Genomic DNA, 15,103 nt, shown 5'->3' on the forward strand with positions numbered 1-15,103 from the left:
TCCTTGAAAGACTAAAAAGGATGTTTAAGTGAGCATAAATCTTGTTGTTTAGTCTGTGCCTTTGGTTTTCAGAACTGTCCATTATGAAGGTGGCGCTGTGTCAATTCACGCTCGTTCCCTTTGGAGACTAGAGACTCTAAGAGTTGCGTAAGTAAAACCTCTCTCAGAATTGCTTTCATCAGGGTGCTTCTTGTGTAGTGTGACTGTTGCTGCAAAATCACATAGATAACTATAAAACCAGATTGATAATACAAAAACCATCTGTCAAAAGTGCTCTACGTCACTTTCATGGAAGATTAGCAACTTTCTGCAGAGAGTTTGTCTTAACATACATGCTGTGCATGGGGGTTTTTTTTGAGGTTTTTGTAACTGTAAATTCACAGTTTACATCTTTAATATGTGACATAATCAGAACTGTTTTCCTTTGAAGTAATTAAGCTAGTTGGAAGTCTTAGAAAGCAAACATTTACAGAAAAAATGAGCTACTTTGCACTGTGGAAATGTTGAGATGGTAATAAGGAATTGAACCTTGCTTATTAAGGTAATGGATTTGTAAATTGCCATTGCAATATGAGCTTGTGATAGAATTTCTAGTGACAAGTAGTTCTTGGGAAATAAATCATGGCAGCTTAGGGGAAAGGTTGCACTCCAACAATGCTGTTTTCTGTGTGTATGTTTTTTTCAATAGGATAATGTTAAGCACCATTGATAAGGCAGGGAATTGTTTTCTTTGTACTAAAACCAACCTTCAGAGTGCTTAAATGATAACAATGAGTTGTGGTACGATCTCTGGCCTTTTAATTTCCCCATTGCATGTGCTTCCTTAATAAGCAGTGGTTGCAGAACAAGGTGGGGATTTAACAAGCTACAAGTTTCTGTTATGACTGTCATATATTGTGTACAAACTTTTGAAGTGTAAACATTTGAATATATGTGACTGAAAGAAATTGTGAGAGTTGTCAGAACAACTAAGCAAAAGCATCTGTAATCTTTGGTTTTAAGGAACATGATTTTCTTACCAGGAAAAAAACCCACATAAATAAAATCCCTGGAATAAAACTCTCTTCTACAAATCACATCCCCCCTTTTTTTTTCTGTATGATATTCTAATAGCTATATACATTCGTTACTGAATTGCAGGCACATAGCTATTTATGCAAATGCTTCAATTTATAAGATCATATGCATGCTTGAAGACTGTTGTCACCTCTGCTTCTCAGAATGGCTGCAGATACAACATCTGGTAGGTGGAGTCAGGGAGCAGAACAGCCTCCCTGTAATCCAGGAGAAAGCAGTTAGGGACTTGTTGAGCCTCTTGGATCCTAACAAGTCTGTGGACCAGATGGGATCCATCCTAGGGTGATGAGAGAGCTGACAGATGAGCTTGCCAAGCCACTCTCCATCATTTATCAACACTCATGGCTCACTGAAGACTGGAAGCTGGCCAGTGTGGTACCCATCCCCAAGAAGGGTTGGAAGCAGGAACTGGGAAATTACAGACCTGTCAGCCTGACCTCAGTGCCATGCAACATAATGGAACAGACCATCCTGAGTGCAATCACAGGGCACCTATAGGATGGCCAGGGGATGAGACCTAGCCAGCATGGCTTTAGGAGGGGCATGTCCTGCTTGACCAATTTGATCTCCTTTTATGACCAGGTGGCCTGCCTGGTGGACATGGGGAAGGCTGTGGATGTAGTCTACCTGGACTTCAGTAAGGCTTTTGACATCGTCTGCCATAGCAAACTCCTGGCAAAGCTGACAGCTCAAGGCTTGGACAGGGACACTCTGTGCTGGGTTAAGAACTGGCTGGCTGGGTGGGCCCAGAGAGTGGTGGTGAATGGTGCCACATCCAGTTGGCAGCCAGTCACTAAGGGTGTGCCCCAGGGATGAGTGCTGGGCCCAACCCTGTTTAATGTCTTCAATGATGATCTGGGTGAAGGGATTGAGCCACCATCAGTAAGTCTGCAGATGACACCAAGTTGAGAGCATGTGTCCATTCGTTAGAGGGCAGGAGGGCTCTGCAGAGGGACCTGGACAGGCTGGATAAGTGGGCACAGTCCAAAGCCACAAGTCCAGGTGCTGGGTTCTGCACTTTGGTCACAACAACACCATGCAAGCACTACAGGCTGGGTACAGAGTAGCTGCAGAGCAGCCAGGCAGAGAGGGACCTCTGGGTACCACTTGACAGGTGACGAGCTGATGAGCCAGCAGTGTGCCCAGCTGGCAAAGGCGGCCAATGGCATCCTGGCCTGTATCAGGAATAGTGTGACTAGCGGGACCAGGGAAGTCCTTCTGCCCCTGTACTCAGTGCTCGCTAGGCGGCACCTTGAGTACTGTATACAGTTCTGGGCCATTCGATTTAAGAAAGATGTTGAGGTGCTTGAATGTGTCCAGGTGGTGAAGGGGCTGGAGCACAGCCCTACGAGGAGAGGCTGAGGGAGCTGGAGTTGTTCAGCCTGGAGAAGAGGAGACTCAGGGCAGACCTCATTGCTGTCTACAACTACTTGAAAGGAGGTTGTAGCCAGGCGGGGCTTGATCTCTTCTCCCAAGCATCCAGTGACAGAACAAGAGGACAGTCTCAAGCTGCACCAGGGCAGGTTTAGACTGGATGTTACGAAGAACTTCTTCACAGAAAGAGTGATTGCCCGTTGGAATGGGCTGCCTGGGGAGATGGTGGAGTCGCCATGCCTGGAGGAGTTTAAGACAAGGCTGGATGAGGCACTTAGTGTCATGGTCTAGTTAATTAGACGGGTTGGGCAATAGGTTGAACTCAATGATCTTAGAGGTCTTTTCTAACCTGGTTAATTCTGTGATTCTTTGTTAGTTTCATATGATTCTGAAGGAATCATTGTTTCTGAGCTCTCCTCTTTAGTTAAAATGGCCTTTGAGATGCCCTGCTGTGGGACACCAGGTATTATTGCTCAGTGTTGCTTTCTTTCTCAAAAGGAAACAGCAGTCATATTCTCACATTGCAGAAAAGGATTTTTTAGTAGTAAGAAATGGCTTCACAAGACACTTTCTGCTCAGAAGACTTCTCCTTTAAGCACACAGTCATTTTTCTGTCCTGTAGGCATAAACTATGGGTGTGACTGTTGCTCTACATTTGTAGTCCTTCATTCCTTATGGTCCATAGACATTAGGTCCAAGAGAAGATTGAGTCAGACTGGACAAAAGGCAGCTTCTCGGTATGGCTCAGTATGAAAGGTGCAGACTGATGTGTTTTACCAGACCCAGCAATACAATGCCTGAGATGCATGACCTGACATTTTAACTTATTTGAGAAACCAAGTGTGTTGGAACACTGCTACTTATATGTACCTTTGTGGAGTATACTGACTTTGCTGTGTGAAAGAATAAAGATAAATTCATTTCTAAGAGGTGAAACTTCCATATTTTCTTCCTCCTCAAAGTGCTCATCCCTTGGCATAAGGAGAAGACACTATTTCGTTTACAAAATTAATTAGTTGGGGGGAAAACCTCTCAGGGTTATTTTGTTGAGATTTTTTTTTTGGCCTCTTTAAAAATCAGTATTTTAAGGAGGTTTAGAAGTTTAATCAGTGAAGTGTAAACAAACCTATTAAAACCCAAAAGCCATGTATTGCTCTTGCATTTGAAAGACTTCAGCAGCTTAAAACTGTATGCCAAATTTATTTTGCACACTTTGCATGCAGTATAGCCAACTCTTAGGAAGACATGCTCAAACAAATGGATATTTGTATTGATCAGGTAAGTGCTTTGATGTCTTACATGTATATGTCAGGGAAAGCAAAAACAGATATTCAAATCTATGTAAATGCAAATGTAAGGGGTTTTCAGACTAGTACTTGAGTGCATACATACAAAACATATGCAAAGTTATTGTAAGGTAATTAAAAACTCAAGGTTGTTTGCTTGGCCTTTTTTGTTTGTTTGTTTTACACTATTATAATGTATCTAAAGTGTAATGACTGCTCAAAGTAGAGCGCTCTGGGAGAGGGAACAAACCCAGCTGCTGGTGGATGAAATATTGGAGAGGGAACAGGCAGATCTAAGCTCTTTGTGTACAGCATAAGCCTCCTTTTCTGTAGGCGGTCTGTATCTTCTCTCAAAATGAGTTCATTCTGAACCAAGGCAATCTGTGCAAAGGAAGAGTTTAAGATTGTTTATTAGAATGTTTTACGGGAGATAATAAGAAAGTAGCCTTTTTTTCCTGATAATACAACATTTGAGATTTTATCCTTTTTAGTTGGCAATATAATGTGCTTTAAAATATTTTTGCCAGTGGATAGAGTCTCTGTTTCATTTAAAAAAAACCCAAATATTTCCCATGAACTTTCATAGGTGGAGTGGCAGCCACATTAGATGGGGACAGCCATTCAGACTAAGACATATAACAACAGGAAAATATCTAAGTCTCCTGGATGACAACAGTCTTCTTCTTACAGAAAAAGAGAAAGCAGATGTAAAGTCTACAGCATTCTGTCTTCGGTCTTCCAAGGTATGGAATCAGTGTAGCATTAATGCAACCAGTAGTAATTCCAATCTCTTAAGTAAGCAAAATTTAGATGTTTCCTGCTGCATGAATTGTTGAAACCGTCTGCATTTGCACTGTTGAAAAAAACCCAAGCCATGTGTATGTATGTATGCATCTCTTTCTCTCTACCTTCCTAGTTACCTACCTCTCTCTCTCTCTCTCTGTAATTAATATCTAGAAACCTTCTTTTATAGTATTTTATTTGAGTTTATTTATCTGTTTGATTTTAGGTTGTTTGGGTTTTGGGGTTTGTTTTTTTTACTGCTTGCCCAGTTTTGAACAGTTTCCTTATTTCTTGTGTTTCTGAGAAACTTCCCTGGTATTTGACTGCTGGCTGACAAAGAGAAATGATAGTATTGTAGGTTATTTAAATTCAGTTGGAAAAATCATCATGTCTTACATCAGATAATTTACTGTTGTCTAATTTAAAACTACTATAGTTTGAATCTTCATTTGACACTTTCAATAAGCTTTTCAGGTTCTGAACAGTACTCTGTGTAGTGTGTAAACAGTTCAAAAGACTGCTGTGATAAATTCTTGAATATCTCATGTTTTTCACCTGCAGCATGATGATCCTGGAAATGTTCCTAAAGTAATGTTGGATTTCTTTAAAAAAAAAATGTTTGAAAATATGTAGTGATAATAAACATTATTTAATAACTTTTCTTTAGCATTTACTTAGTGTGTTTTTAGTTGCTTGTCTGCTCAGCAAGACAGAAAAAAAGAAAGGTATAACTGAAAGCAGTTATACGGACTTTTGAGCTCTCATTAGAAAGGCTTTAATTCAGGTGATTGTTTTGAGACCCAGAGAAGGTTTTAGTTGTTTTAAAAAACAGTTAGAAGAGCCTTGGAGATACCTAAATATTTTAGGACAATGCAGTGCAACTATATTGAGAAATTCCTGTTGCAGTTACTGTACTTCTCAGTAGTTATTTTCTTTCAAAGCAAGAGGGATAAATTATTTAGTTCACTGATTCTCGAGATAAGAGTCTTCAGTGAGGTTAATCCGAAAACAGTGGAACAATACACTGCACTTTATTGCTATGTGAATTAGTTGGTAAAAAAATACTTGAAGGCAAGATTTACTAGCAATACAGAGTGTATCTTTGGTTGATATGGAGAAGGTGGCTCATCTCTGTTATCAAAGCAGTGTAGATGTATGTGTCTTGGGGATTAGGCAATGTTGTGTTTCAAGTTTTATGATTTATTGTTGTTGTTTGTTGGTTGGGTTTTGTGTGTTTGAATTTTGGAGTCTTGCGTGGAATCACTTTGAGGATTTACATTTGGAAGTGATTTTGTTTGATCACACTCAAAAAGTGCACTTCTTTTTATTTAGTTGTCATTAAGAGACAAAACTTATTCTATGCTGAGCACAGCAGAAATAAAAGGCTTTGGGGCATGTTGAAACATATTACGGTAATCAATTTTTGAAGTAGCATGAGTGTATTTTAAGAGGACTCTATAACCTAATCAGAACATGACAGATAACGATCTCACTGATATTTAAATATGGTTTTTCAAAGGAATTGGAGGTTTGAAAGATAATATTTGATATAATTTTGTGAATATCAACATTCGTTTTAACCAAAGACTTATTTTGAAAGAATTATGGAGAAGACACAGGGGAGGATTATTTGATTTGATCTTCATTGCTGAATGTGAATCCAGTCTCCTGCTTAAGACTTGTTAAAGGAATGTCATATTTCACTTTACTAGGTTACAGGCATTAAAAATTTTAGCTCCATTCCCTCCCGTGAAAAGAGGGTTAAATAAATATTTTGAAGTCTAGAGAACAGAAGGAAGTGCCTTGCCCTGTATGACTGATCACAAGAAGCAGAGAAAATGGAAACTGTGTTTGGCTGAGGAGATTATCTCGGACCTTGAATACATGGCCTGCCATTTTCACGGATTAGTTTTTTGAACAGTGGTGAAAATGAAGCAGCTTCTTATTCAGCCACGTGTGAGCATGTATAGAAACAGAATACAGACAGCCTGGTCCACAGTCCCTGGTGAACCTTCCTGCACTGGTGAAACCATGAAAGGGAAAGCAAAATTGCTACTGAAGCATTATAGTAGTCTCAGCTTCACCTGCAACAAGTGTGATGTATTCCCTCTCTTCCCAGAAGAGTGATGAATAGTTTTATGTTGATAACTGGATCACATGAATCAGAACTATTGACTCACCATCGTTTTGGTTACTCTCAATGGAGAAGATTTTTACCTAAAATGGAACTAATGGTGACAGCCTGAGGAATAGGGTGGTCCAACTATCCGTGAAGAAGGCTGAAGAAGTTTCAGGCATAACTACATTAATATCCTTCCTACAGTTAAGAAGAGATATACTTCTCCTTTGTAACATATTTTTTCCATACTCACCTTTGGATTTAACAACTATTGCAGCCAGTTGAACTGTGAGCTTTTGGAGAGATGAAATGGATAATCTGCCACAAACCAGAAGGCAGAGGTTGTTTGTTTTATAAACTGATTGATGTCTGTGGGGAAGAAGTTGGTTGTTAGGAGAGCTAGATACTGGTGAACACAGTAACACAGACGATGGTATTGTTTGGAATACTAAGTTTCATCTTCTGAAATGATTGCTGTCTGTGTAGGACACCAGCTGCACTGATGCATGGCCATGTCATTCTTCTTAGTAGCATGTCAACAGGCTGGCTACAAACGCACAGGATATCTCTCAGGATATACTGAGCCCGTTGTTGTGCAGTAATGGGCAGTGACAGACTAAAGGCTGTCTCTTTGTGACAGTTAGCAATAAATTGTAAGGAAGTCCTCATCTTTTCCAGGTTGGAGAAAATAAAAAATGTCCAGGAATGGGTGTTAATGTCTGATTCAGCCAGGGGCTTCGATGCATTTGGTGTTTTGCAAGCTTGCTCAAGTTTCAATAACGACATGTGCTGTCAGTTATGATCCTAGTCCTTTTCCAGGCAGGTGAAATGAATTCCTAGTGTAAAAAACTCAGGTTTTGTGTGTGTGATCTCTCTCCTCATCTTTTCCTCAAATTTTTAACCACAAGATACACTTCTACCTTTTCTTAACAGTTTCATTGAAGATAGATCTCAAATGTCCTTCAGGTCCTGTTCTGGACAATTGCTTAGTGTTCAATATTATATGCAAATACTAACATAGTGGTTATCCTTGTATACACTTCTTTTCTTCTTCAGGAAAAGTTGGACATAGGGACAAGAAAAGAGGTGGATGGAATGGGAGCACCTGAAATAAAATATGGAGATTCAATATGCTTCATACAACATGTGGATACAGGCTTATGGCTTACATACCAGTCTGCCGATGCAAAGTCTGTAAGAATGGGTTCTGTGCAGCGGAAGGTAAGGCTGTAAATAAAAGGCTTTCTGTTCAGTCACAGTCTGAGAGGGCAGGGAGAGGCCATGAAGGGAACTACAGAAGGCAGATAATTCTTGGCTGCAAATATTTTAAGCCTCTCTTCTGTTTCATTGTGGAAGGTTGTTTCTTTTTAAGTCATGTGCTGAAAAATTACATGATGTTTTGAATTCTTAAACTGAAAGTAAAACAAAGTGTACAGATTAACCTGTGGACATTAACCCACAAACAATGAAAAATCTGAATATATTTCATGTCAAACTAAAATACTATTATGTGCTAGTTTGAGCCTAGCTAGAATGTTTCGGTGAGAAGAACTAGATTATGGGCTGGGGAAGGAAAACAAGGCTGATGTCTGCCTCACTCATTGGCTTGCTGAGATGCATAAGAATAAGAATCAAAACATAGATAAGGCACTTCTCCTACTGGGGAGCTCCAAGCTGCATCTCTCTAGCCTCTTTGACTAATTCACTTTGCTTCCTAACCCCCTGGCCGAACCTCCATTCTTCCTTGGGACTGGGGTAAGGTTGAGAGGGGTAGGGGGAAGGTGAATGGGTGGTTGGGAGCCCCTCCTGGGGACTCAGGTTTCTGGGAGGGCTGTTGTGTTTCGGTATTACCTTTTACCTTGTATATTTCTGTATATACTGTAAATATCTGCTTGTATATTCTGCCAAGCTGTAAATAATAAGCTTCATTCAATTTCCAGAGCCGGCTGAGTCTAGTCTGGGTGATTTCCAAAGTGTGGGGGGGTAGGGAACACCTAAACCATCACATATTAATAGCCTTTCTTCAGTGTGTTCTTTGTATTGAGGAGACTTTTATTTCAAAGTAATTTTTTCCATGTTTTGAGTGTATTACCTTTAGGGTTGGAATGTTGAATCTTGAGCCCTGATGAATTTCTCCTTTTTAAAAGTAGCCAATGCCAAACAGAATACTAGTTCAGCATAATACACTAAGAAAAAAGATTCTTTTAAACTTAACACATCTTCCAGAAGCTACATTTGTATTAGTGTTTATTGTAAACACTTTTCCTTTGAAAGATATCATTTCTCTACAAGGAAACAATCTTTTAGCCTCCTTTTAAAAAATAAAATCAAATAAATGTGATTTACTTTTTCCTATTTTCTGTAACTGTTCTACATGTCAAAGCTCCACAGCTAGAGCAACATCTGGTATACTTGAAAGGTCAAGCCCTTTGTATGTTTTCATACATAAATACATATGTCTATAGATGTATGTAGACATATGTATATACATATATATAATATGAATATATACTATATATTTATATAAATTATTAACATTATATTTAGGATTTTTTAATGTACATAAAATGGTAGTGATTGTAATGATAATGCATTTGATAATAATAATTGCTATAATTAATATGCTTATAAAACTCAAATGATTCTAAAGTATTTGAAAATATTATACACCATTTGATAATCTTGGAGATGGACAATAGACTTTTGATTTTTAATACTTTTTTAATATCATCTATTTCTCACAGAAAATGTAGCTTTGAGATTACCATGACACTGACTGCTGGCTCAGTACTTTTTGCCTTTGGATAAGAGGAAATAAAACATGGAATTATGTTTTTAATTATATTCTTTTTGTATGTGACATCATCATTTTCTAGCCTGCCTCACTCTGAGTTTTCATACTTCTTATTTGTGAGGAATCTTGCTTTTGCAGTGGATGCTTTTTGTTTTTGTATTGCAGGCAATAATGCACCATGAAGGTCACATGGATGATGGTTTAACATTGTCCAGATCTCAGAATGAAGAATCCCGTACAGCACGTGTCATCCGTAGTACAGTCTTCCTCTTTCACAGGTTTATAAGGTGTGCTTTTCAAATGGTGTTTTCTTCCCTTTTCATTTTTAATTTGTCTTCTAATACTAATTTATTTTTAAACCTTGATTTGAATGCATAGACATACTGAAAATGTAAACAAAACGTAAGAGAGATTTTTCCTTGCCATAATTTGCTGTAAGTCTTTTCTAAGTATGGTTTTAAAAAGTGCTCTTCCTTGAAAAGCCTGGAAGGAGGAGGTAACTGTAGAGCTATTATCACAGGCTGAGTTTTAGTCTGCTGCTATTCATACCATCCTGCCTCATGCCAGTTACAAAATCAAAGTGCTGGCTGGAGCAAAGTATTATGAGGCTTGAAGTTTGGATGGTAACATGGGAGGCTTCCTGTTCCTGTTCCTGCTTTTGGGTTCTGGGTTTTTTGGGTGTTGGCTGTCTTCTGCTGAGATGGCAGCAGGACAGTGAGTGATGTAGCTTGCTGGCTTGGGATTTTAGCTCACTTGCTTTGGCTTGCTGCTTCTTTGTCCCATGCTTTTTCTGCCAATAGGCTAAGCTAATTGTGCACTGTATTCCCATTTGTTGAGTAAACTTATCTCACTCTCTTTGTTTCAACACAGAGGTTTTGCTTTTTTGTGCTTTGTTTTTGGAGTTTTTTAGTATGTTGTTTTTCCCTCACTTCTGTATTTGGGGGAACAGACAGCTTAATCCATTGGTTTTGCTTTAAACCATTAAAACTATAAACCTGTACAAGACAGAGATAACAAAGTTTATGTTCTACTTTATTTAGTATTCTGCACTATTTAATCGTATTTTATCCATTTAAAAAATACAGACAGATTAATGCAGCTTGCAGTTATCTTCCTTCTCCAAGTGTTCTTCTGAATAGCACTGATAAAATGCTAATTCTTAAATGTTTGTGACTTCAGTAATTGATGAAAGACCCTTCTTATCACTGGCACTAGCATTAGAAGAAGGCAGTAAGATGATAGGGAATTATTTCACAGGAGCACATTTGTCACAAGAGAAGACAATGTGCGAGATGGTGACCTGAATCGACTATGTCCTAAATCAGTTGTACAGCCAGAGACATAGACATGCCAATTTGTTGCAAAACATTTACCTAGGTACTTAACAGCAGAGAAAATACCTTGTCAAGAGAATTGCCTACTGTGTGGTAGTTAAAATAAAAAACAAACGCAAGCTGGAGGTCACCTAGTAAATAATAGATTTTCTTAGGAGCTTCTAAAAATGCTGTAAAAGATAAGGACAGAGAAAGACAATTTAATGATAAGGTTTCACAAATCGAGATACAGCTAAATTGCAGTGGAGGTTTTTGTAGAGTGCACAGGGAGTCCATGGCAGTGTTTAACAACTTCATTTTGGCAGGATGCTACTCCAGGAAGAAAAAGCTGAATTGGAGAGAATCAAAGTTATTCACATGTGTGCCTCAGTTCTTTCTCATTAAGTCAGTAGAAAAAAATTGCACTTTAGATAACATGCTCAGAGTAAAAATTAAGTTTTAAAGATAACATTTGTATCTATCTTTGTGAAACATTGCATTATTTAGGAAGTTTTTATTATTCAGTAGTAAACATTCTTCTGACATTAAAATGTTTCCTAAATATAAAAGTTTTCCAGCCCTAGTTCAGCATTTAGGATGAAAGCAGTGATATGCCATTTCTAAACAAAGCAAAAACAAAGACAGAAACCCAAACATACTCCACCACCTCCTCCCCTCCCCACAAATATTTATCAGTGTTTACTTAATTCAGGAAAAAAATGCAGAGCATAAAACAGGACTTTTGCTCCACATTGTATGAATCCTGGGAGGAATCGGTGTGCTGTGTAGATTGGGAGAGAAGAGTGGTGAGGACAGTTGTGTGTCAGGTTGCCAGGGTCCTTTGGTGGCTCTAAAAGAGCCACATAAGTGTGGGGCTGGGAAGGTGCTCCTGCAGATATGGCAGGCTTCTCTGCCAGCTGAAGCTGAGTGGTCTTAAGGTGTCTTAAAGGGAGCAGCAGTGAAAACAAAGAAAGGATGACTTTTCTACATAGCTGGGGTTTACTCAAAAATATGCTAGACCCCCCCCCCCCCCCAACTTTTTACAGTGAAATAATTGAAAATTAATCAAAAGACTAATGATAAGTGTCAAATAAGCCCCCTTCGATTCTCCCTCACTGTGTGCCACCATGGTTGGCTCAGTTTAGGACTGCTCCTCTCCCAGCTCTTCAGGGCCATGACTGGCTCCTGCAAAGAGTTTCTGGTTCCTCCACATTTTACTCTCATTTCTGAGAATGGACACTATGTTCACAGGCCCTCAGCACACCACCTAGTTTCTGTACTTTTTATAACCCTTCCTGCTGCTTCCAGAAGTTTCTTGCAGGCTTGCTGAAACTCAGGCTAGTGCAGCTCTCAAGTTTCTATCCATTACCACCTTCCTGTGGGGAGCCAGAAAGGCGCAAGTGAAAGCCCTTATCTTAGACTTGCTGCATGGCACTGGTGAGGTCTCAGCTGAAACAGCCACATTTCAAAGATGATGATATTTAAATGGAGGAGAAAGATACCTTGGGGGTCCAGAAAGCACAGTGATGAGGAAAAATTGAAATATAGAGTTTACTGGGACTCAGCTAAGCAGCAGTCTGAGAATAGCCTGCCCCTACTTCTACGAAATGGTGGTTTTGGACTACAGCAAGGCCAAGATTGAATTGCTAATGAAATGCTGGAACAGGGTGTGTGAAAGAGCTTCCAGCAGTGAAGATGGCTTAAGAACAGCCTGAGAGCCTGTCCGTACAGCTATGGCCTCTCTGGCACTGTAAGACTAGTTCTTTTCCTGTCTGCCCACTCCAGCCTCATGCTGCTTTGAACACGGTTGCAATAACTTCTATTAATTATAGAATCCAGTCCAAGATCATCCAGTCCAACCTATCACCCAGCCCTGTCCAGTCAACTAGACCATGGCACTAAGTGCCCCATCCAGTCTTTTCTTGCACACCTCCAGGGATGATGACTCCACCATGTTTAAAAGCAATGCATATTTATCAATAAATAGTTTAAATGATCAAATAAATTAATTTCCAGTTCTCAGGAGACTTTGCATCTTCTTGTAGGGGCCTTGATGCTCTCAACAAAAAAGTAAAGTCTTCCACTATTGATTTGCCTATTGAGTCAGTCAGTCTGAGCCTTCAGGACTTGATTGGCTACTTTCATCCCCCTGGTGACCATTTGGAGCATGAAGACAAACAAAACAGACTCAGAGCCCTGAAGAATCGCCAGAATCTCTTCCAAGAAGAGGTACTTCTTTCAGTTTCACTCCTGATTTTCCACCATGCTGTCTGCAAGTATTCTTTCTGTGTCACTGGCTTTGCTGTCTGATCTGGAGCATGCTTGCAGTGGGCTTTTTGTGATGTAATAGTCAAACTATTTGCTACATTTATAATCTCTTTGGTTTTCCTGTATATTTAAACAAATCTATTGTTTTTCCTGTATATTGCAATAAATGCATTTAAGGCCTTGCCTTCTTTTTTTTTTTTTTCTTTAAAAAGAAAATAAAAAGGAAAAAGAAGTATTAATATAACTTTGTGTCCTGAATTCTAAACATAATTTACTCATTGTGTGTATTACTTTCTTCTCTTGTGGTTTAATCTCTTGATGCAGAATGCTTTAAATATTTTGTTTAGTGTAGCCTGATATTTCTCTGGTAGTGATAATTTCCTATGTTCAGTCAGATAGTTAAATAACTTCCAGAATAGAAACTTGCCTGAAATTAAGTTTGTAATAATGCTTATTTTTTGTTTTATTTTTGACCATGCTAAATGATCAAATGTTACTATCACAGTCAAGGAAAACTTTTCCTTAAGGATTGCTTACCTGACTCTATATATGCCTCTCTCTACATATTCTTATGTTTTGCCTTTCCTTAGATTTCTGGAAATGGTATGTGTGTTTGCACCTAAACAGTGCTATTTTTTTTTCTCTGACAATATGAGTCCTTTCCATTTTTAGGGTATGATCAACCTTGTTCTTGAATGTATCGATCGCCTGAATGTATACAGCAGTGCAGCACATTTCGCAGATGTAGCTGGGAAGGAAGCTGGAGAAGCATGGAAATCTATTCTGAATTCTTTGTATGAATTACTAGGTAAGGCATATTATGCCCTTGCAGTATCTGAGGGGGGCCTGCAGGAAGGCTGGGGCGGGACTATTTACAAGGTCTTGTAAAGACAGGACGAGGGTAATAGGTTTAAACTGGAAGAGGGGAGACTCAAACTAGATGTTAAAAAGAAGTTCTTTACAGTGAGGGTGGTGAGACACTGGAATAGATTGCCCAGTGGATGCTCCCTCCCTGGAGCTGTTCAAGGCTAGGTTGGGTGAGGCCTTGAGCAACCTGTTCTAGCAGGAGGTGTCTCTGCCTATGGCAGGGGATTGGAATTGGATGATCTTTGAGATCCCTTCCAACCTAAACCATTCTGTGATTCTATGGGTTGCCTGAATTGGTTTACCGTATAGTAATACTTTGATAACAGGAAGCAAGTACCTGTTTTAGTAGAAAAGAGTTTCCACTGTGTAGAAATTAAACAAGATTTTTGCTTTTCCAGTTCCTTGCCTGTACTTAAAAATAAAATCCACTGAAAGTATTTAAATAATGTGATTATTGTTTCTAATCATATTTATTATTATAAATAGTATGTTACTGACTTCAATTAAACAATCAATTACTTTTTCATGCAATCATATTGCTGATGTGTCTTACAGACTGCTAAAAAAAGGTGTGAATAAAATATAGGTGAATGTACATTCTGGTGTTTGGGAACCATGATATTGTGGCCAGTTTTGTAGAAGTCTATTTTTTCACACAACTGGCTGCAGAATTACAGCATCAGTCTAAAACTTCTGTAACCAAGACCCTGCTGTCAATAATGACCAATGACTGTAGCACTATGTTAGGTTATAATGTGCCATACTTGCTTTTAGATACAGTGTGTAATGAAGGTCTTGTCTACCTGCAGTCTCTGAATAGCTCATAGTATCTTCTCTAATGGTAGTTGCTGTCCTGGTCAAATATCTATTTAGTGAGTATCATCTAATCACATCAGGCACGTTCATGTGCCTGTGCTGCTTTCTTTCAGTAACACATCAGCTCTGAAGTGAGGGTTCCCTTGCCTTTAAACTTGCAGATTTTGGACAAAGTCCTACTATCTTACTTTGCAAGAAAACAAAGCATTTCATGTATCATTTATACTAAATCTTATTCCTGAAAAAGTTGGTATTGAAAAGGTATACAAGTCATGTTATGGTACATGTCAATTAAAAACTTCACAACTGAGTATTGAGTTTGCAAAATTAAGTGAGTTGGGAAGTGCCCAGCTGAATGCAGTGTGCATATTATTTTCTCTTTTGTGAGCATGCATTGTGAAGCATG

General features: G+C 38.9%; 1 protein-coding gene across 1 annotated transcript in view; it reads left to right on the forward strand.

The window, feature by feature from the left end:
* The window catches only part of RYR2 (ryanodine receptor 2), a 311,345-nt gene that overhangs the window by 125,762 nt on the left and 170,480 nt on the right, over positions 1 to 15,103 (forward strand). The window contains exons 10-15 of the mRNA XM_064158603.1: positions 73 to 147; positions 4,324 to 4,480; positions 7,696 to 7,860; positions 9,599 to 9,720; positions 12,792 to 12,975; positions 13,687 to 13,822. Coding sequence (XP_064014673.1) covers positions 73 to 147; positions 4,324 to 4,480; positions 7,696 to 7,860; positions 9,599 to 9,720; positions 12,792 to 12,975; positions 13,687 to 13,822 — 839 coding nt within the window. The remainder of the gene's footprint in view (positions 1 to 72; positions 148 to 4,323; positions 4,481 to 7,695; positions 7,861 to 9,598; positions 9,721 to 12,791; positions 12,976 to 13,686; positions 13,823 to 15,103) is intronic.

This window comes from Pogoniulus pusillus, chromosome 18 (genome assembly GCF_015220805.1).
Source record: "Pogoniulus pusillus isolate bPogPus1 chromosome 18, bPogPus1.pri, whole genome shotgun sequence".
NCBI classification, from domain to species: domain Eukaryota; kingdom Metazoa; phylum Chordata; class Aves; order Piciformes; family Lybiidae; genus Pogoniulus; species Pogoniulus pusillus.